Source organism: Myotis myotis, unplaced genomic scaffold (assembly GCF_014108235.1).
Source record: "Myotis myotis isolate mMyoMyo1 unplaced genomic scaffold, mMyoMyo1.p scaffold_m19_p_1, whole genome shotgun sequence".
NCBI classification, from domain to species: domain Eukaryota; kingdom Metazoa; phylum Chordata; class Mammalia; order Chiroptera; family Vespertilionidae; genus Myotis; species Myotis myotis.
The window spans coordinates 24785656-24810349 of record NW_023416313.1 but is presented as its reverse complement, the minus strand read 5'-3'; the positions used below and the strand labels follow the sequence as shown (position 1 = coordinate 24810349).

Genomic DNA, 24694 nt, shown 5'->3' with positions numbered 1-24694 from the left:
TGTCTCTCTCACATGAATGTTTCCCTCTCTCTCTCTCTCTCTTCCTCTCACTCTCTCTTATCCCCCTCCCTTCTACTCTCTCTAAAATGGAAAAAATATCCTCGTTAGGATTAACAACAACAAACTGTGCTAACTGAAAGGAGCCAGACACACAAGACCACATATCATATGATTCCATTTATATGAAATATCCTGAATAAGCAAATATATAGAAACAGAGAGTAGGCTGATGGTTGCCTAGGCTGTGAGGGGTTGAAAAGAAATGAGGAGTGGCTACCAAGGGGTACAGGATCTTCTTAAAGTGATAAAAATCTTCTAAAATTGATTGTGGTGAGTGCCGTATAACTCTGACTACACTAAACACCATGTGAATTATATCTCAATAAAGTTGTTTAAAAAAGAGTTCTGCTATTTAAGCATTTTTCATTCTCATCTAACCTTTACAACAATCCTGGGTATTTACCGGTGAAGACACAGGTGGGGCTTAGAGAGCATAGATAACTTCCACAATATCGTACAACTAGTAACTGCCAAATCCAAGACTGCTCTTCACCACATCATACTGTTTCCTTTACTTCTAATTATGTTGGTATTTTCATATTCTTAAGTTCTCACTTTAATCAAGGGTGGAGCAAAAGGAGGTTTACAGTTGTTTGCATGGAAAATAATACAATATTAATAATAATACAAAAATAAAGTATGTTCTGTGTACTCACAACTGTAAACCTATTTTTGTCCACCCCTGTATTTAGTTCAAGAAGTACAGAAAAATTTAACATCTGAAGATAGTAAACTCAAGTATCTCCTTCATAGTGCATTTACCATAAAAGAAAATTTAAGTAAAATATTGTCTATGTCTTTTTTTTTTTAATCCTTGCTCAAGGATATACTGATTGATTTCAGAAAGGAAAGGAGAAAGAGAAACATCAATGTGAGAGAGAAACATCTATCGGTTGCCTCCCATATGCACCCCAACCAGGGATCGAACCCACAACCTAGGTGTGTGCCCCAATCGGGAATCGAACCCACAACTTTTCTGGTGTATGGGACAATGCTCCAACCAACCAAGTCACCCGACAGGGCTGTTTATATTACTTACTATGAATTTCCTATATGAAATTTAAACTATCATGTAACTAACCACTTCATGATAAACCATCTCCAGTGAATAGATAGTTGCACTGCAATAAGAAAGAAATGAAAGTTTTACCTATGATCTCCCTGCAGTTTCAGTTTGAGGATAGCCATTTTTACTCTTACACTATCCTCCATAAAAATTATACCAAACCAGGAAAGACTGGTTATTAACAATGCAAATTCCATTTTAGGAAACAGGAACCAGAGCATAGCAGACAACTGTAACACAAAAATAGTGACAGTTATAACTAGACATATTTGTTATATATCTAGTTATAAATTAAAGTTAAACAACTTTTTAAAAGTTGGATGTCTCTCAAAACACAAATACTAAGAGAATTTTTTCTACTCTTAATATTCTCTGGATTCTGATGTCTAATCTTACCACGATTCTGGTTCCATTCATGTGCTTCTCCTAAGTACTTTACATCAAACTGGTACTGTCCATTTATGTAAAAATAATCATCAGTACTAAGAATGACTCCACTCGGATTATCCTCTTGCAAAGTCCTGTAAATGATAAATGGATCTTCATTAATTTTTCTTCTAAATTATCTCTATAAATTTAGTGTGCCAAGAACATCCAAAAATATAACAATAGATAACTAATTTAATCTGTTAAATTATACAAAGCTAAAATAATTTGGGAGGGGTTTCTGACATCTCTATTCCCAGATTTTGGAATTTATCTTCTACATAATTGAAATACATGCAAAAACTAAACAAAGAAAATCCACTGAAAGTATCACTATTCTCTCCTTTAAAATATGTGTAAGTACAGTATATGTAAAGCTAAAATGTCTTTTGAATTTAATTTTTATTAGCATCTACTAAGTGCCAGACACTGTTGTAAGCACTGAGCATATATCAGTGAACAAAAAAGATAAAAACTCTTGCATTCATGGAACTTACATGCTAGTGATTGCTCACTTGATCTCCCCACCTTCTGAGACTGTACATTTATCCTTTTATCTCTTAAGTTTCCCCTTCTCTAATACTTCTTTCCCTTTAAACATGCATAAATTTCAGCTATCTTTAAAATTTTTCACCACACTTTAAGAACCCCATTCAACTATTAACCAACTTCTTTCCTTTCCTTAACTGCTGTATCATCAATGCTTCTTTAACCCTTCTGTCCTCTACCTTTACAGTGAAACAAAATTGTTTTTAAGATAGCCATTCATGAGCTTCTTTCCAATAAATCCAAAAGCCTTTTTTACCCCTCATTTCCTTGGGTTTGCACACTAATTTAATACTGTATACTATTCTGAGAAAATTCAGCTTCTATGTCTCTGAACTTCCCCGTTATTACTCTCTACTCATTCAAAAAAAATATTAGGCCTTGGCCACACAGCTCAGTTGGTTAGGGTATCATCCCAAGGTTGCTGTTCAATCCCCAGTTTAGGGAACACAACAATCAACCAATGAATGCATAAATAAAGGGAACAACAAATCAACATTTCTCTCTAAAAATCAATAAATAAAAACTTTTTTAAAAGGCAAAAGAATATTAGTAAGTTCCTACTTTGTGAAAAGTGCTTCTTTCTCTCTCCATTTTCTCACTGCAGCTGCCTTTTGCTCCAAGGCCCCTGAAATCTAACCTGTATCATAGTTCTACTACCATTTTTTTTTAAATCTTCATGGAAGACAAAAAACAGAACAAAACAAAAAGAATAAAAAAGAAAAAAAGATAAAATCTTCATGGAAGAATATGTTTTTATTGATTTCAGAGAGAGAGGAAGGGAGAAAGAAAAAGTGAGAGAAACAGGTGTGAGCAAGAAACACTGATAGGGTGCCTCCTGCACACGCCCTGACAAGGAATCGAACCCATAATCTGGGTATGTGCCCTGAGCAGGAATCGAACCTTTTTGGTGTATGGGGACGACACTCCAACTGAGCCACCCGGCCAGGGTAGTTCCATTACCTTTTAAGTTACCATCTTTCATCCCAATCTCTTTCATAAAATGTAACATCAAAACTGACTTCAATATCCTTAATATTGGGTTAAAATGTATTATTGTTGTCATTAAATCAGTGACTCATCCTATGCTCTCTTCCTTCAAATCACACATTTCTGAAAGCATTACTTAACAAAATGCTACAATCCCAAATTTCCAATTACAAGTAGAATTCTTGTACTTAAGATTTCCTTATCGATTATGGTTCTTTAACTCTCTAATCAAAGATGAACTCATCCTTCTCCCACTCAAATTAGTTTTCTTTCACATAAAGCTATCTCTGTTGATTTCACAAACTCACAATCTTGGAATTACCTTTTTTTTTCTATGCTGGTGAAACAGTGGAATTAGCCACAAAGTCAGAAAAAATCAGTAGAAAGAAAACATTTTAGGGGTTACAAAACATTTCTATTAAGCAAAAGCACATATTCATACTCAATTACAAATCTTCAGGTTCATGCACTATAGTTCTTAAAATTCAATTAAACCCCATACCTTGCCAAAAAAGATTTTCCTGATCCTGGAAGTCCTCTGAGAAGAACAAGAACTAGTCCAACATAAGACGTCTTCTTTCTTACAACCTGAGAAACTGGAGTTTCTTGCACCTGATAAGCACTTGTTCCCTCTTTATTTCTCCATATCGTTGTTGGGGAAGGGTGAGAAATAACTGGGGATGGAAACGTATAGTTGACAGGTCTCCAGTGTGCAGCTGTCGTAACAACAGGAGCTACAAAGCCGTGGTTTCCTTGAAAGAGGTCAAAAGCAGGAATCATTGGATTCCATATTGGTGGAGGTGGAGGAGGCAGCAACAGAGGAATAGGGGCAAGCACTGGACAGTAATTCACATCCTTCCCCTTTGATGGCAATTCATTATGCTTGTGTGGCTTGAAACTGAATTCTTCTGAAGGTACAAACACATCAGGGATAGAAGTAGATTTCTGATTCCCACCTGTACCTAGTAAACCAAGCCCTGGATTTTGCACAGTACAGTTTGAAGGAGCCTGAGGTTCACTGGCATCCAAATCTACAGGGGCTTGAGAGAACTGAGTCTCAGCACACTCAGACTCTAAAAGATCATTCTCTTTTTGATTGAGACTGCTACAACCCACCGCAGTGTCATCTGCTACATTTAAAGAACTATTGAGAAGAGAATCTTCCAATGTGTCATCCTTTATAAAACTTCCGGGCTCATTTGAAACTGACTGTGAAGTTAAGGGGTTTGAACTTAAAGTAGAGGCAGAAGTCTCTAAATTTTCATTGTTCAAATCCGTATTTTGTGTAGAAAGCATGGAAGTCATACCACTTGAATCTGAATTTATGAACGCACTCCGGTCACTAAAACTATTAACATCTTGCAAAGGCAAAAATGAGCATACTTGGCCATCAGGAGAAGAGTTCAATTTCTCAAAAGCATTCTGTATTAAGGAATCCAAGTCTTCAGTTAACTGCATGTCCAAGAATGAATCCATTTTTGAATCTTCACTCTCTTCTTCCGGCGCACACTTTTCCATTATTTCATTTACTGCTGCACTTACTTGGTTCTCAGAAGCAATGATGCTTTTTGAAGATGATTCTTCTATCTTGGTATCAGTGGCAGATAATTCTAATAGACAATCCATGGCATTATCAACTGCACAACAATAAGAACAATAACAATAAAATATATACATACATGTACTGAAAATATTAAAATAGAAAGATTAAAACTTCCATATAATTATACTGACTTTTGCATTGAATGGAATATAAAGAAAGATGGAGATATGCAATGTTGTTACTTACAAACAGTAACAAATTAGGCTAATAAACTGCCATCAAGTAGATATTCTCTGATGAATTTACTGAGTAAATGTAAAAAAGATCTGTAATTGTATGTACTAGGATTATTTCTAAAAATCCTAAAACCAGTTGATCTACTCAAAAATACTTACCTACTGCATGGCCTTTTAAATAGTAAGTCTTTAAAGTACTCTTCTAGTAACTCTAATTTGAATATGTGATCCATGCTATGAATTTCACTTAATAAAAAAATATATAAGAGCAGGCACTACCTACATATCAGACATACTTTGTACAAAGATGAGTAAGACATTGTTTTACTACATTTAAAGGAATTTTGCAGATTAAGAAAAACAAATTGCCAGTTATAAAGACAGTCACTGGGATATGAAGTACAGCATAGGGAATATAGTCAATCATATTATAGTAATTATGTATGATGCCAGATGGGTACTAGACTTATTGGGGTGATCACCTTGTAACATATGTAAATGTCTAATTGCTATGCTGTACACCTGAAATTAATATAACATTGTATGTCAACTGGAAGTGAAAAATAATTTAACAAAAAATGTAAGGATTTTTTACAGTCTAATGGAGGCAATTAAAGATAATTATATTGCCCTGACTCGTTTGGCTCAGTGGATGGAGCGTCGGCCTGCAGACTGGAGGGTCCCGGGTTCGATTCCAGTCAAGGGCATGTACCTTGGTTGCAGGCACATCCCCAGTGGGCAGTGTGCAGGAGGCAGCTGAATCGATGTTTCTCTCTCATCGATGTTTCTAACTCTCTATCCCTCTCCCTTCCTCTCTCTAAAAAATCAATAAAATATATTTTTTAAAAAAAAGAATTAATGTACCCACACATCTGCATCTTTAAAATAAATAAATAAAGACATTATATTAGAAGACAATTACATTACAGATTAAATAATGCACACTTTGAATAATATATAAATGCCATAGCAGCCTTATGGGAGGATAAGAAAAAATATCACATAAGGTGTTATGTGAACTAGGACTTGAAGAATAAAAAGAAACTTGTCAGATACAAAAGGGAAAGGCAAAGCCAGTCCTGAAAACATAAAGCATATTTAAGATATTAAGAGAAGTTGGTAGGCACACAATAGTATAGTGGATAAGAGAAGGAGATAAAACTGGAAAGGGAGCTCAGGTGTCCTGTATGTCATAGTAAAAAATATCAATTTTATTTCTAAGGGAACTGGAGGAAAATGACCTATCATAGCATTTGTGCTAGAAGTTTTATATTTATCACCTCACTGAATCCTCAAATAAAACTATGAGGTATAGTATTCTTAGCAAATAGATAAAAGAAAATGAAGTTCAAAAAGTACATTAACTTGGCCCAAGTCACACAGATAATAAGTGACAGACTCATGACTGGTAAATCTGACTCCAATGATGAGCTCTTTCTGATATAACACAAACAGGGAGCCATTAGAATTAAGCATTTGAAATTTGAGATTTTATCTTTTGTTCTTTTAAGGAAAATAAATATGGAAACAACACAGCATGGTTGGTAACAGCTCTCGTCTGGAGTCAGAACACCATTTAAATCCCTTCTTGCTGGCTATGACACTGAATATGTTGCTTAACTTCCCTGAGCCTGATTTTCTCATTTGCGACATGGGGATAATAAAAGTACCTACCTCATAGGGTTGCTGTGAGGATTAAATGAGATAATCCATGAAAAATTGCTGTGCACAAGGACTGGCACCTAGTAAGCACCCAATTAATGTTCCCTTAAGAAGAAAAACAAAGATGGATTGGAGGGGACAAGCCTCACAGAGACCAGTTAGGAGATTACAACAATACTACTACCAAAGCTAGAAGCCCTAGACAAAGAAAAAAGAAGTTTAAAAAATGAAAGAAAATACAAGCAGTATTTCTATAAAAGAAAATATACGTGATAGAAAAACCACAAAAGAAAAGATGAACAAAAAAAAGTAATGTGTATAAAAGGAAAAGCAGTATTAAATAAAAGGTCAAGATATAGATCACACAAATGAAAAGTCCCTCACACAGACTGTTGAAAAAAATTAAAACAATGGTAAAAAACAAAAACACATAAACAATTCACACAAGAATTGATGAACAATTTATATACAAAATGTCCAACATTCCTCTTTACTTAAAAAAATAAAAACAGAAAAAACACTAATTGAGAAAAGTAATTTTATTACTATTAAAATAATACTACGCAATTCTGAAAAGGCTGTGGTGAAATCAATATAATTATACAGTGCTTGTGATATTACAAACTGGCACACCTCCTTGGTAGGCAATGTAGCAGTGTTTCCAAGAGTTGAAAACTGTTCTTACCCATGACATAGAAATAAAACTCTGGGACTAAGAAAAAAAGCCAAAAGAAAGAAAAAGCAATCTGTACCAAGATGGTCTCTGAAATATTAATTATTCATGAAAAACTTAGATATAATTAAATAACTTAAAGCACAACAACTCAGTGGACTATTAGAAAGCTGAACAAGATAAATTTAGATTCCAGCAACACTGAAAAAAATGCTTATGTTAGTTTAAATTTAAAAAGCATAATATACCATTTCATCAGTGCTACTATTTAAACTATTCAAAATATCAGTATTTATGAACAAAGTGTAGAAAAGATCCTAGAAAAAAGAAATATGTTTTTGTTAGGATTGAGGGTAATATATTTTTCTTCTAATTTCTCATTGCTATGTTAGTTTATGTGCAACAAATAAATTTTAAAGACATCAAAATCAGGAAATAAATATTAAAGTCACTCTTACAAAATTCTACACACCATGATTTCTTGGCATCATGTGGACTGCTGAAAACTGGTTTTCTGCATATATATCATAACAGGATAGATATGCTCACATCACAGACCTTACAATGAATAAAAATGGAAGTTTATCACGCATTACCAAAACTTCCCAAACATAGAATAATGTTCTTCTACTAATCATGGTCAATTGCAATACTAAGAATCAACATGTAATGTACTCATCCAGTCAACTTGGAAACTTTCCCCTCTGAAGCAAACATACTTTCAAATAATTTATTACAAGTCATTAATAACTTACTATACTAATGGTTTTACCAACACACACACACACACACACACCTTGACCCTGACCAAATAAGTAATATGAGGTGCATACTATTATTTTTCTCATTAACAGATAAGAAAACTGAGACCATAGAGATTTAGTGGCAGAGCTGGAAATCCAACTCAGGTTTCTTGATTCCAAAGCCAGATTTGAAACTACACTACTCTACTAGCTCAACCCTTATCAGCCCTCATTTTCATAATTATAGTTACCTTTTCACTCAATAAATATTTACTGAGGTCCTACCATGATCATTTGCTATTTTAGGGGTTGGGGTTACAGCAGTGAACAAAACAGCTTTTAAAATCTGTCTTTATGGAGCTTACATTCTAGGACAGTGATTCTCAATTGGGATGATTCTGACACCTAGGGAACAATGACAATATATGGAGGCATTTTTAATTTAATTGTCACAACTGGGGATGGGGGAGGAGGTGTTACTGGCATCTAGTGGGTGCAGGCCAGGGATGCTGCTGAATATCCTACAATGCAAAGAAAGCCACTCACAGGAAAGAATTATCCAGTCCAAAATGTCAACAGTGCCAACCTGGTCTAGCAGGGAGGTAAGAAAGTAAATAAACATAGACTATAATATCTATACATACATCTTACATCAAGAACTGTACATTTCTTGAAAGCACAAACTATGCTTTATTCTTCACATCCCTCAGTATACCAAACTTAGAACCTTTCCCCCAGTAGATGCTCAATAAGTGATAAACAAAATAGAAATGAGGCAGTCATTTTTTTATATTACTACAGTCATTGCATAGTACATGAAGTCTTCTTATAGGATACAAAGGGTTCAAACTAAACTTTTTCTCACCTTTGAAATCACATTCAGAAAGCATCAAATACACTACATCAGGATCCAGTTCAGAAAACATCTCTGAGATATTGATGAAGAGTTCTTCCTGATCAACTTTTGTTTCACACATGGAAGGAAGAGTAGTTGGCTCCTCATGACTAGCAACACTGGATACGACAACTTCCTTAAAGTTTGCAGTCTTCCGAAAAGGATTTCCCCCAAGATTTTTCCTTCTCCTTGGCATTCTGACTTCCAAAACTAAAATATTCCCTTTATTATGTAAGATGTTTAATATTTAAGTCATACCTCAAAGAAAACAGGGCTAAATATCTTGCACAATCCAGCAGTAATAGGACCTAAAATAGAAAGCAAGTAGAAACACTCAGACTATATAGTTATATTTCCATTTCTAATATTGGAATAACATCTTATTTAACTCTAAGAAAGTACTATCATCTCTGGGAGCAAAGCCAAAACGCAGTCAAACAATTTCTCCCTCCACAAAATATTCAAGTTTTCCCAGGATTGAACATGGTAAAAATTAAGATCTTAACAAATATAACATTTTCAGAACAGTGAATACACTGTTTTAATGTCATTATTTCTATTAAGAAAAACCATAAAACAATACTGAACACCCACATTTGGAGGTCTACTAGGATCACAAACTTAACATATCCAAAACTAAGCTACTGATCATCTCCTTCAAACCTGCTCTTCCCAGACTTTCCCATCTCAATGCAACTCTATCCTTCCAACTGCTCAGGTCAAAAATCCTGGAATAGCTCTTGACTCCGCTCATCCCACATCCAATCAATAAGCCAATTTTGTTAGTACAACCCTTAAAACGTATCCAGAATATGATCATTCCTCACCACCTCCACTGCTACCACAGTCTCTTACCTAGATCACTGTAACAGTCTCATCAGTCTTCCTGCTTCCACCCTTGCAGCACAGCAATCAAGAGTGACTTGATTAAACTCTAGGGTAGGATCATGCCTCTCTTCTGCTAAACTATCCACTAGCTTCCTATCTCCATCAGGGTAAAAGCCAGAGCCCTTAAAATGACCTATATCCCAGACACTTGTTACTTCAATGATGTCATCCCTAATCCTTTTTTCATCGCTCATGTCACTGCAGCCACACTTCCCCTCATTGCTCTTCTTCAAACACACTAGCCATGCTCCCCACTGGGAGCCTTTACATCTTGGTTCCTCTATCTGAATTACTATTCTCACATGTAGTATCTCCTCACTGCCTTCCTATCATTACTTAAATGTTACCTTCTCAGGAAGTCAGTCCCCTAACACCACTTAATCCTTCTTCCCTATAAGACTTAATTATCTTCTAACATAGTATATTATTTTATTTATTTTACTTATTTATTGTATTTATTACCCATATTCCAGTAAAGTGTAAGCTCTGAAAGGGCAGGGACTCATATATCTAGAGAAATCCAGGCAGTCTACTTGCTTTCTCTGCCTAATAAACATTTCAAACTTAATATATCTAAAACTAAATGTCTGATACTATCCCGAAAATCCACTCTAACCATTTAGTTGGCTACCATCACCTATATTCTTGGTCTCTTAAATGGTCTCCCTGCTTCCAACCCTTGACTCCTATAGTTTATTTTCAACTTACCAGGAGAATGATCTTCATACAACATAAATCAGAATGAATCAGGGTCTGCTCTAAATCTTCAAGTGGTTCTCCATGTCGCTCAGAGTAAAAACTAACACTTTTTACAATGGCCTACCTCCCTGCTGGCCTTTCATATACTCTTCCACAAAGTATTTGCATTGCTTTCTCCTTCAAATCTTTGTTCAAGTGTCACATCCAGTAATTTCTTCTTGATTACTCAATTTAATTTTTTTTAAATATATTTTATTGATTTTTTACAGAGAGGAAGGGCGAGGGATAGAAAGTTAGAAACATTGATGAGAGAGAAACATCAATCAGCTGCCTCCTGCACACTCCCCACTGGGGATATGCCAGCAACCAAGGTACATGCCCTTTAACGGAATCGAACCTGGGACCTCTCAGTCCGCAGGCCGACGCTCACTGAGCCAAACCGGTCAGGGCTGATTACTCAATTTAAAATCATAGTCCAGCCTGGCCAGTGTGATTCAGTGGTTGAGTATCAACCTACCTATGAACCAGGTGGTCATGGTTCAATTCCTGGTCAGGGCACATGCCTGGGTTGCAAGCTCGATCCCCAGTAAGGGGCATGCAGAAGGCAGCCCATCAATGATTCTCTCTCATCACTGCTGCTTCTATCCCTCTCTCCCTCTCCCTTCCTCTCTGTGATATCAATAAAAAGATTTTTTTTAAAGTAATAATAAATAAATAAAATAAAATCATAGCCCAGCTAGAGTGGCTCAGTTGCTTGAGTGTTATCCTGTGCCAGTTCGATTTGCGGTCAGGGCACATACTTGGGTTGCAGGTTCAAACCCCATTTGGGGCACATACGGAAAGTAACTAATGGATGCTTCTCTCACACTAATGTTTCTCTCTCTCTCAATCTCTCTCTCTCTCTCTAAGCATGTTCTCAAGTGAAGATTAAAAAATAATAATAAAAATAAAATAATACCTCACACTCTCTTAACACTTTCTAAAATACAACAAATTTTAGCTTTTAATTAAATGTATTGTGTCATAGCTCTCTCCATTTTCCAGAACTGCACTGTTATTATGGCAGCCACCAGCAACATGTGCCTATTTAAATTAAAATTACATTTTTTATATATTAATACCAGATAGAGTAGAATTTTAAGCAAAGAAAATTACCACAGAAGTACATTATATTAAAAATGTACATTAAAAAATATGTCCACCAAAAAGATATAGCAACCCTAAATGTGTATGCACCAAACGAAGCCGCTAAAGAAGTGAAGCAAAAACTGACAGCATTGAAAAAAATAGACAAATTCACGATTATAGTTAAGAGACTCCAATACCCCTCTCTCAACAATTTATAGAATAACTAGACAGAAGATCTGTAAGGATACAGAATTCAATAATACCCTTACAATGATCTAATCAACATTTACAGAACACACCACCCAATAACAGGAGAACATACATTCTTTTCAAGTGCCCAAAGAACATATAATATATAGACCATATGTTAGACCAGTGGTCGGCAAACCGCAGCTCGCGAGACACATGCGGCTCTTTGGCCCCTTGAGTGTAGCTCTTCCACAAAATACCACAAGCGGGCAACAACATACAAACCTGACTTACCCAAACTTCCCAAGGAGATGCAAGGCCATTGTTCACACTAGTGTTTGTCAGTCATTGTCATGATTTAATTTCATGGATATTGTAAGATAAATTGTAAGGAATTTAATTTTATCAATAAATAATATCGTTATTAAATATGATATCAAGTTTTATTCAATGTACCTATAGTTTAACTAAAACTTAAAACTTTAAGTTTATTAAGTTAATTTTAGGGAACGTTGTGGAGTGAAAGAAGATGTAGTGTCGAGGATTCAGAAAAGTATGTTGAGATGGTTTGGACATATAGAGAGGATGAACGAAAAGAGATAGATGAAACCAGTATATATACAAGACGAGTGTGGATGGGAGAGTTGGAAGGGATCGACCTCAGCAAACATACCTCAATCAGATTGAGGACGTCTTTAGCAAAGGCCAGCTTAGGAGTACCCTAATTAAGTTAATAACAATGTACCTACCCATATAGTTTAAGTTTAAAAAATTTGGCTCTCAAAAGAAATTTCAATCGTTGTACTGTTGATATTTGGCTCTGCTAACTAATGAGTTTGCCGACCACTGTGTAGACTATTAAAAACAACTCAATGCCCTAACTGGTTTGGCTCAGTGGATAGAGCATCGGCCTGCAGACTGAAGGGTCCCAGGTTCGAATCTGATCAAGGGCATGTACCTTGGTTGCGGGCACATCCCCAGTAGGGGGCGTGCAGGAGGCAGCTGATCAATGTTTCTAACTCTCCCGCTCCCTTCCTCTCTGTGAAAAATCAATAAAATGTATTTTAAAAATATATTTTTTTAAAAACTCAAAAAATTTAAGAGAACTGAAATGCAAAGTATGTTCTCTGACCACAACAAAATCAAATTAGAAATAATAGAAGATAACAAGAAAATCTCTAAACACTTGGAACCTAAGCAATATACTAAATAATCCATAAGTCAAATAGGAAGTCACAAGGAAAATTTTAAAATATAATGAAATAAATGGAAATAAAAATACATCATATCAAAATTTGTAGACACAGCTAAAACAACGACAGAAATTTACAGCACTGAATGCATACATTAGAAAAGAGGAAAAGTCTCAAATAATCAACCCCCACCCCCAAGAACCTAGAAAAAGAAACTAAATAAACCCAAAGCCAGTAGAAGAAAGGGAATAATAAAGCTAAAAGCAGAAATAAATGAAATTGAAAACAAAAGTAAAAAAAAAGATCAATGAAATAAATTGATGGTTCTTTGAAAACAGTAAAATTGACAAATCTCTAGGCAAAACTGACAAAGAAAAAAAAAGAGTAACAACACAAATTACGAATATCAGGAATAAAACAAGAGATATTACTACAGACCCTACAGACATCTAAGAACTCCTTTACAGAAACTAAATTATAAAAATTGTAAAAAACTAACAAGGGCCCTGGCCAGTTTGGCTCAGTGGATAGAGGGTTGGCCTGTGGACTGAAGGGTCCCAGGTTCGATTCTGGTCAAGGGCACATGCCTGGGCGGTAGGCTCGATCCCCAGTGGGGGGCGTGCAGGAGGCAGCCAATCAATGATTCTTTCTCATCATTGATGTTTCTCTCTTTCTCTCCCTCTCCCTTCCTCTCTGAAATCAATAAAAATATATTCTAAAAAAAGAAATTTAACTAGATAATTTATCATAAAAAAAAAAACTAACAAGGGAATACTATGAACAACTGTACACACAAAAGTTTGACAACATGTATGAATGGATTCATTTCTCAAAACCACACAAACTACCACAACTTACCCAACAATCATATATATACATATATATACATATATATGTATATATATATGTGTGTGTGTGTGTGTGTGTGTGTGTGTGTATATATATATATGCCTAAGTGACCGGCCAACCGACCAGTAGCTATGACATGTCATGACCACCAGGGGGCAGACACTCGACGCAGGAGTGGAAACCACAGGCATGGTAACATGGAACAGACTGATGAATCTCAGAGGGAAGGGGGGAGGGGAAAGGGTAGGAAGAGATTAACCAAAGATCTTTTTTTTTTTTTTTTTTAATATATATTTTATTGATTTTTTACAGAGAGAAAGGGAGAGAGATAGAAAGTCAGAAACATCGATGAGAGAGAAACATCGATCAGCTGCCTCCTGCACACCCCCCACTGGGGATGTGCCCACAACCCAGGCACATGCCCCTGACCGGGATCGAACCTGGGACCCTTCAGTCCGCAGGCCGACGCTCTATCCACTGAGCCAAACCGGTTTCGGCTAACCAAAGATCTTATATGCATACTAGAGTAAATAAATAAAAGCCCTATGACTTTTAATGCAATTTAATTCACAATTTTAAAACTCCCAAAATAAAAGTCCTAGGCTCAAATGGCTTCAATGGAGGATTCTACCAAAGATTTTTAAGGAAAATTAACACTAACTCTATAAAATCCTTCCAGAAATAAAGAGGAACTACAGATGTAAAAATCCTTAAAAATATATTAGCAAATATAAATCAGCAATATGTAAACAAAAAATTTTTCCAGGGATTTATTGCAATTTATTCAGGGATGCAAGTTTGGTTCACTATTTTTTAAAATCAATGTAACCCATCATATCAATAGCCTAAGAAGAAAAATCACAATCATATCAATCAAGGAAGAAAAACACATAACCAAAAAAATGTTATCTATCCAAATTTGTGAGATACAACTGAAGTCATGCATAGATGAAGATGCATACAAATGCATATATCAGAAAAGAAGACAGGCTGAAACATCAACGATCTAAGCATCCAATCTAACCATTTAGGGGAGAAAAAACAAAACACAGTAAATCAGACCCAAAGAAACTGGAAAGAAGGAAAAACTACAGAACAAATAGAAAATAGAAAACAAATATGTATAAAAAGAATCAATATAGACAAGAGATGGTTCTTTGAAATTAAAAAAAAAACTATTTTAAAAACTAGTATTAATGATAAATCCCTGGCAAGAGTGATCAAAAAAAAGAAAGTGCAAATAACCAATATCTGAAATAAAGAAAAGGATATATCACTATCAAGTCCACAGCTATATTATAAAAAACTAGAGGCCTAGTGCACGAATTTGTGCATGGGTGGGATCCAGCCAACCCGCCCCAATGAAGGCCGATTGGGCTGGGCCAGCAGGGGAGACAGGCCATAAGAGGTTGGTGGGGGCCCGATTGGGGCCTCAATAAGGCCGGTTGGCTGACAAAATGCACTTCATAGCGAATGATTGTTCCTGTCATCCTGGTCACTTGGCTTTTATATATATAGATAAGAGGATATCATAAATAATTTATGCCAATAAATTTTAAACTTTAAACTAAGCGCATGTATTATATTTTTGAAATACAAATCATACCATATCTTATAAAAGAAACAAGATCTGATAATTCTGTATCTAATTAAGAAATGGAATCTGTAACTTCAAACCTTCCCACAAAGAAAATTCTAGGTCTAAATAACTTCATCAGTCAATTCCACTAATTAACCTCTGACACCAATCTCATACAAACTTTTCCAGAGAATAGAAAAGGAGAAAACACTTTCCAACTCATTTTATGAGGCCTAGAATAACCCTGATACCAAAACCTTTCAGGGACATTAAAAGAAAGAAAAATTACAGGCCTATTTCATCCATGAAAACAGATGCAAAAATTCCTAAACAAAATAGTAGTGATACATAAATTATATGAGTGATATATAAAATATAAAACTTACATTAATTATTTATAAAATATATCACAATTAATCGGAATTTATTAAAGAATACATGTTTAGTATTTGAAAATCAATCCCTAACATTAACAAAACAAAGAAAAAATCACATATTCAGTTCAACATACACAGAAAAACTGCTTGAAAAAGTCAGCAACCATTCAAGACAAAAAAAAAATTCTGCACAAACTAAAAATAGAAGGGAAATAAAAAAGGTATTTACAAAAAAGAAAGAAAACCCACACACATTGTATTTAACTGTGAAATGCTGAAAGCTTTCCCTCAGCAATCAGAAATGAGATAAGGATGACTGCCATTACCATTCCTATTCTACACTGCTACATTGTACCAGAAGTCATAGCCAACATACTAAGACTTGAAAAGATATAAAAATTGGAAAAGAAAAAGTACAACTATCATTATTCACAGACAATACGACTGCATGTATATACTACAATCCAAAAGAAACTACAGGTTACCTGTTAGATTACCCAAATAATTTAGCAAGGTTGCTGGACTACATTTCTCCATACCAGCAACAATAGAAAATAAAATTAAATCTAACAGCCAGACTTATCAGCAACATTTACACAGCTGATAAATCCCTTCTCTGACGCACATCCTAAAGACAATTATCTTCTGAGGCTCAGAATTTTCACATCATTCAACTTGGAAACTGGAGTAAGTGATCAAAGCTTAGCTCGCCATGAACCAGGAGGTCATGGTTCAACTCCCGGTAAGGGCATATGGGCGGGGTTGCAGGCTCGAAGCCCAGTGTGGGCATGCAGAAGGTAGCCGATCAATGATTCTCTCTAATCATTGATGTTTCTCTCTCTCTCTCTCCCTCTCCCTTCCTCTCTGAAATAAAAACATATTAAAAAAAAAAAAAAAGTTTAGTTCCAGGATCTCTTTTCCAGACTTAACCCACTCCTTTAGTGAACTCACCCAGCACCTCTTTTCCCTGACCCCACAACCACATAAAACTACCCACTGAACACTTCCACTTTGTGTATGTAATGGACATCTCACACCAGGCGTCTAAAAGTGTAATGAAACTCCCCTGCAGACCGGCCTCACTACAGTCCTTTCAATTTCAGCTAATAGCAATGTTCAGTTGCTAAGACTAAAAAACTAAGTCTTTTTTTTTAACTTTATTGCTGAAAGTATTACAGATGACCCCTTCCCCACACCCACCCCCATTACCCTCACCTACCCCCTTCCCCCGCTATGCATGAGTTCACTGGTTGATTTCTTCCTCCCATCCCCACCCTCCCCTGCCTTCCCTCTAGGGCAGTGGTTCTCAACCTTCCTAATGCCGCGACCCTTTAATACAGTTCCTCATGTTGTGGTGACCCCCAATTTCATCATTACAAAGTGAAGATAATTAAAGCATAGTGATTAATCACAAAAACAATATGTAATTATATGTTTTCCGATTGTCTTAGGCGACCCCTGTGAAAGGGTCATTCGACCCCCCAAAGGGGTTGCGACCCACAGGTTGAGAACCACTGCTCTAGGGTTTGACATTCTATTTTTGTTCAGCAGTTTATGTTGTTCATTAGATTCCACATACAAGTGCAATCATGTGATACTTATCTTTCTCTCCAGGTCCATCCATGCTGTTGCAAGTGGTTCTTTCTTTTTTACAGCTGTGCAGTATTACATTATATAGATGTACCACTGTTTTTTAATCCATTCATCTGCTGATGGGCACTTAAACTGTTTCCCAATGTTAGCTATGGTAAATTACACTGCTATGAACACAGGGGTGCAAATATCCTTTCTGATGAGTGTTTCTGAGTTCTTGGGATATAGTCCTACAAGTGCAATCACTGGGTCAAATGGTAGTTCCATTTTTAATTTTTTGAGGAAACTCCATACTGTTTTCCACAGAGGCTGCACCAGTTTACATTCCCACCAGCGGTGTACAAGGGTCTCTTTTCTCCACATCCTCACCACACTTGTCTGTTGATTTATTGGTTATATCCATTCTAACAAGTGTGAGGAGGTACCTCACTGTCATTTTGATTTGAATCTCTCGGATGATTAGTGTAACCTTGAGCATTTTTTTCATATGCCTTTTGGCCTTCTGTATGTCAACTTTGGAGAAGTGTCTATTTAGGTCCTTTGCCCATTTTTTAATTGGATTCTTTATCTTCCTTTTGTTGAGTTGTTAGTTTCCTCGGTTATCAGATGTATCATTGACAAATATGTTCTCCCATGTAGCTAAGTCTTTTTTGCCTCCTCTTTCCCTCATACTTCCTGCCTTATCATTCAGCAAATCTTGCCAGTTCTAAATTCAAAATGTATTCAGGTCATACGGTAACTCTATGTTGAACCTTCTGAGGAACTGCCAGACTGTTTTTCAAAGAGGCTGCACCATTTTCAAGTTTCAACAATGAATGCAGGCTCCCATTTCTCTGTATCCTCACCAAACATATGTTATTTTCCTTTCTTTTTTATTATGGCCACCCTAATGCTATCCTTGTGGTTTTTACTTGTATTTCCCTAATAACTGTTGTTGACAATCACTACATGTGCTTACTGACATTTGAAGGAATGCCTATTTAGACCCTTTGCCCATTTTCAAATTTAAGGTTGACATCTATATAACTGAGCTGCAACAGTTTATTTATACATTCTGGATACATCTCCCTTATCAAATAATTTCTTCCATCTGTGAATTGTCGTTATACTTTCTTGATGGTGTTCTCTGAAGCACAAATAATTTTTATCTTGATGAATTTATCTATTTGTTTTCTTTTGTCACTTATACTCATACTGTCCTAGGAAATCTTTGCCTATCCCACCTAGCAGGCATAGCTCGATGGTTGATCATCAACCTATGAACCAGAAGGTCATGGTTCAGTTCCGGGTCAGGGCACATGCCCAGGTTGCGGGCTCAATTCCCAGTGTGGGGTGTGCAGGAGGCAGCCGATCAATGATTCTCTCTCATCATTGATGTTTCTCTCTCTCTCTCCCTCTCCTTTCCTCTCTGAAATCAGCAAAAATAACCCCAGGGAAGGCAGGGGAGGGTGGGTGGGAAGTAACCAAAGAACTTGTATGCATATATAGCTGTATCTATTGCTGTATAGTATATAGATATAGATATACATGTATAACTCATGGACACAGACAATAGGGTGGTGAAGGTCTGGGGCAGGGGGTGGGGGCAGGCTAGAAGGGGCAAATGGGGGGAAAAGAGGACATATGTAATACTTTCAACCATAATGATTTAATTGAAAATAAATAATTAAAAATTAATAATTAAATATTTTAGATATTATCTAATTAGAGTTTTATAAAGTGCTACAAAACAAAGCAAGACATAAAACTATATGTAATTTATACAGACACCCAAATGGGATTGGATTAGACTGTAATATTAGACTAGAAAGAAAATATGTGGATAATGTAATTAAAAGTAACTATTTTTAACACACTATTATTTTTATGTACTACTTTTATATTTTTTAAAGAATCTATTATGTATACATTCTTTAATAATCAGGAAAAAACCAATCACTATTATCAATTAAAGCTGAATCTTGGACTTCCCTCTATACTACCTCCAGCTCATAAACTATATATCCCTCCCACCCCCTTTTTTCTTTGTATCTACTATATGTGAGGTAGTTTGAGTTCCAACCAATATTTAGTATGCTGAAGAAACTCATCTGTATAAAAACATACATAGCTGACATTACCTTCCAATTACCAATTTTACTTTATATATCTGGTTTATTTCAAACCCATTTATTCACTTAAGTCATGTTTATGTTTAACTCTTTTATTACCTGACCTTATATATCTTTTTTAATTTTTTGAGGTAACTCCATACCACTTTCCACAGTGGCTGTGCCAATCTGCATTCCCAACAACAGTGCAGTAGGGTTCCACATCCTTACCAACACTTGTTTGTTGATCTATTAACGGTAGCCATTCTGAAACCTGTATAATTTTATTAACCAATGTCACCACAATAAATTTAATAAAAAAGAAAAGAAATAAGAGCACTAAAAACTCCTGGATATAAAAATAGCTCTAAAATGGAAGAAGATTTTCATAGTTTAAATCAGGAGTGGGCAAACTTTTTGACTCGAGGGCCACAATGGGTTCTTAAACTGGACGGGAGGGCCGGAACAAAAGCATGGATGGAGTGTTTGTGTGAACTAATATAAATTCAAAGTAAACATCATTACATAAAAGGGTACGGTCTTTCTCTTTTTTTAGTTTTATTCATTTCAAACGGGCCGGATCTGGCCCACGGGCCGTAGTTTGCCCACGGCTGACATAGACATTTCATGTACACATTTCCCAAGCGCTTCCACCTCTATAATTAAATTTTAACCTGACAGAGAACCTAACCAATACATACTTGCTTACTGATCATCATCAAAATGTTATAGCACGGTAAGCAGAGGTTTTATCACCTCCTAGTTTGTTGGGAGCTTTTTAACAGATAAGGACATGTTCTTCTAACCATAAAAAGAGAAATTCATGGCTAACAAAAAAAATCTATAATTAGCAGTAGAGTGAACACAAACTCTAACAGTGGTCCAGCAATGTCATTAGATATACCAATAAATACCACTTTAAAAAAAAAACTTTCCACTAAAAAAAGAACCTTTCTATCATCAACACACCTAAAAGGATTTACCGTATCATTTTATGAATAAGTCTGTTATATGTATATAAGGAATAGTCATTTTAAATAACTCTCCTTTATTGGGAAAAAAAATCTAAAAAATAATAAATTTCTATAATGACCAAGAAAGATTCTATTTAATACTCAATATCAACCATCTAGGAAGAATGGGCCTATGAAGAATGATACTATCATCAATAAAATATAATAATACTTTAGCTATTTAAAACCAGAAGAAGAACATTCAACAATAAAGAATTAAAAAAAAAAAAAAAAACATCGCTCTATAAGGAATACATAGGGAAGTTACGAGACCCAAACATGACCTGATCCCAGACAAGATCAAAAGCAACTCCCTCAGAAATAAATGCTACCAAGAACCAAAACAATCAATCTTTCCTGGAAATTAAGTTACCTATCACATGATTTTAAGTGTGCTGTGAAAAGGGTAAGGTAGATAGTAAATCTCATCAAGGCATAAATAGTATACCACTGAAAAAGAGTATTTATAAAAAATGTAACCAAATTAAGATAACCAATAATCTAAAATGTATCTATCTATCATAAGAACTATTATTATTATAGACCATTAAAAACATCCTAAATATTGATGGATAAGAGCATGATTAAATAAATTATGGAAAAATACCTCTGGAATACTATGCAGCTATTAAAAAGTTTAAGGTGGAATACAAATACAGATGTATATAAAAACCAGGAAGATATGAAACACATTCTTAAGGGGGAAAAAGTTAGTTGCTGAGCAATATACAGCTTTTGGCCAAAGAATGGTAAGAAGGTGTATTTCTCTATTATTCTTCAACATTGTCCAACCAATATTACTTACTGCCAGTATTAGTTTGCTTAGTTATTTTAGAGCCTCACAGTGTTGGTTTTACTGGCAAATTTTCATCTGTATGAGCATATTTCCCAAATTGGCCATGTTCCCTGAGGACATGGATTATGACATAAACTCCAATCTGACACTTAGCCCAAGTCCCAGGCACAAATACAGGTGCATAATATTTGTGAATGGCTAACAACATGTAAAATATGAAGGAGGAAGAAGGGGCATTTTAGTAACAGAAAAACTAAAACACATATTAAAACCAGGACCACAATGTAATTCTGAAGGCTTTTTGGGTCAACATGTTTTATGCAACCAAAGCTCTTTGAGAAATTCTAGGAACAAAATCTGTTAAAAGCTTGAAAACCTATGTGCAAAGTCATACTCTATGACTTTAATAATACTTACTGTCTGTCTGGATGCTATCAATGTGCTCATTAAGGCCACAGTTGATATCTGCAAACTATACAGCTCTTCCTATTATCAAAATAATGTCTTCTTACTATAAAAAACATATATAAAAATTATAATACATAAATAAAGGTAAGTTTCTGTCAAACTATAATCTTAAATGAAAAGAGGTCCACAAGTATATAATATTTATAATATAAATATATATGATATTCTAAAGCAAAAGCCACAAAAGTAAAGAAAAAGAAAAAAGACCAACCTCAATTGCCCTCAGTGGAGGTGACTATTACAGTCTGGAAATGATTATATAAGGGGGAAAAACTAAGCATTTATTCTGCCTTTTAAGTAAAATGTTACTTCAAGGTAACAAAATAGTCCTATTTAATGAGGGAAATCTCTCTATAAAAGAAGACTATGGCCTGGCTGGTGTGGCTTAGCGATTGTTGCATGGACCCAAGAACCAGAAATCGCTGGTCCAATTCTTGGTCAGGACATACGCCCCAGTTGGTGGCTTGGCTCAATCCCCAGTAGAGGATGCGCAGGAGGCAGCCTATGGATAATGTTTCTCTCTCATCTATGTTTCTATCTCTCTATCCCTCTCCCTTCCTCTCTCTCTAAAAATTAATAAAAACATTTTTTTAAAAAGACTAATTAAAAGGAACAATGAAATCCAAAACTGATTACCATTTTATAACCCATAACTAAAGAGCTGATCAAGAATCAACAGTTACTGCCCTAGCCAGTTTGGCTCAGTGGATAGAGTGTCAGCCTGTAGACCAAAGGGTCCCAGATTCCATTCCAGTCAAGGGCACATGCCGTGGTTTCAGGCTCCTCCCAGGCCCAGGGCCCTACTCAGGGCTCTCGCAGGAGGCAACCAATCGCAGGAGGCAACCAATCGATGATGTGTTTCTTTCACATAGATGTTTCTCTCCGTCTTTCCCTCTCTTCTACTCTCCCTAAAAACCAATGGAAAAATGTCCTCAGGTGAGGATTAACAAGCAAAAAAAAGAACAGTTAGCAATGAAATCTAAAGTTATTAAGTGAGAAAGAAAGTCAGTCATTAGGTGAAAGGTGACAAGTGATGTAGCCGTTGCCAAAGCACCATGACACAGATATTACTTATTTCACATCTCTTTGCCTTACACAGGTTCTGCCCTAAGGCGTTCTACCCCATCCCATCCCACCCAACCCATATTTCTTCACTCTATTAATTTCCCTTCAGGAAAGTTTTCCATTATCCCAAAGTCTGACTTAGACACAGCTCCCACTACACCCTAGATATATATACCTTTACCTTAGCACCTTTGCATTTATTTGTTTAGACTACTAGCCTATAAGCATTAGCATCTCATAGATGTCTTATTTAGCAAAAAGCTCAACAAGTATTTGTTATATGCCAGCACAAACCAAAAAGCCAATTTAGTTCTTTAAAATATTGGACTTATCATTTCAGTACCTGGAATACTCAGATCCATAGTACAGGGCATCTCTTTCCCACAAATAAAGTACCTAGGAAAATAAATTTATAATCAGAAGGCTGGTTTGTGGAGAGCGGCTACAGTGTTTGGAAAGGTTCAAGCCTCAGACTAATGAGGGCATGGTCCTGTCGTGGCAAGCCACGTGCAGGTCCCAGCTTGGAGGGCAAAGCCCTCCCAGCACAATCATAGCCAAAGGCTATGGTTGTAAGCTTGACCTTATGGTCCAAACCTGTGGAGTGATGTAGGCTGCGGGAGGTGCAGCAAGTGCTGCCAAAACAAAGCTTGAGTTCTCAGGTGCATGTAATTAAGCAGATTCGAAACTCCTGAGAACACTGTAAACATCTTGACCACGCCCTTGCTTTGCCTCATGGGATCTGACTATACTAGTAAAATAAAGACTCGGCTTACAGGCTGTGAAACTGTCTCTCCATCCAGGAACAGTGTCCTACCTAGCCCCAGCTATATTCTATTATCTGTTTTCTTTAATCCTTCACCACCCTGCCCACTCAGGTTCATCACTGACCATGCTGGACGCAGTTCACTGGGTTAAGAATTATAAAAGGGGGTGGCGGGGGGGTGTCATAATGGAAATTTTTTTATCTTCCCAGAACTCCTTCTTCTTCCTCCATCCCCACTAGGTGTCTATTTTCTGCTAAGAGACCCTAGGTCACATACATGGGCACATCACATGACCTAGGCTGAACTAAGCATAGTACTTCCTGCTTTCAGCTGTAGTAATTGATCAAGGGATGGGCATGTGACCAAATCTAGAGCCACTGACATGCGGCTACAAGTAACTAAGCCTGTGCTGCCAGAAACACGGTCCCACCATGTAAAGAAGTATATTAGCAGTAGGAGAAATGATGCCAGTATGCACAGACTGTAAGTATAGAAAATTTCATTGTGGGCAAGTTCCCACCTTATCAGTTATTGGCCATCTCTACCCATACAACTTCTGTTATACAGGGTGGGGCAAAAGTAGGTTTATAGTTGTTCATATGAAAGATAATACAATTGATAAATAATAAAACAATAATAAACTGTGTACTCACAACTGTAAATCTACTTTTACCCCACCCTGTACGGTTACTGAACCAGTAACTTTTTTCTCCATAGATTATTTCAAACTATATCTGTTCCTTGCAATCCAACAAGTCCTAACTAATAAACAGAGAAACTAATTAAATGAAAATTATATGTCAGAAAGATATATTTCACTGAAGCTGTAAAAGAGCCTACCCAGTATGCCTTTCCTGACTTAGAAAACTTCCATCCATCAGATATGTCTTTCCTTTTCCTACTAGGTAAACCCCTAAATTACTATTTAATTCCCTTATATTCTGTGCAAATCACATCATTTTTTTAAGATAGTCACTTTACCTTTCATTTCACCCTAACAAGTACCTGGTAAGATGACAAATAAGCAAGCAATTACAGTATAATAACAGAAAACAGATTTGTAGAGAAACAACTCAAAGTCATGGGTATCAGATACTCCCATAGAGATACCACCTGACTGAGACCTGAAAGACAAGTATGAGTTAACAAAACCAAAGGGGGGA

At 36.0% G+C, this 24694-nt stretch overlaps 1 protein-coding gene across 12 annotated transcripts in view; it reads right to left on the bottom strand.

Annotated features, from left to right (window-relative positions):
* Positions 1 to 24694, bottom strand: part of N4BP2 (NEDD4 binding protein 2) — an 81603-nt gene that overhangs the window by 50463 nt on the left and 6446 nt on the right. For 3 of the 12 annotated variants that reach the window (XM_036331936.1, XM_036331874.1, XM_036331832.1), the window contains exons 3-7: positions 23111 to 23163; positions 21652 to 21745; positions 8811 to 9148; positions 3591 to 4725; positions 1523 to 1647 (exon numbers count right to left, since the gene is read on the bottom strand). In XM_036331936.1, coding sequence (XP_036187829.1) covers positions 1523 to 1647; positions 3591 to 4725; positions 8811 to 9036 — 1486 coding nt within the window. In that variant the 5' untranslated portion in view covers positions 9037 to 9148; positions 21652 to 21745; positions 23111 to 23163. Of the gene's footprint in view, positions 1 to 1522; positions 1648 to 3590; positions 4726 to 6541; positions 6635 to 7674; positions 7761 to 8810; positions 9149 to 21651; positions 21746 to 23110; positions 23164 to 24694 lie in introns of those variants that run through there. The other 9 variants (XM_036331842.1, XM_036331852.1, XM_036331905.1 and 6 more) reach the window with 7 other exon arrangements.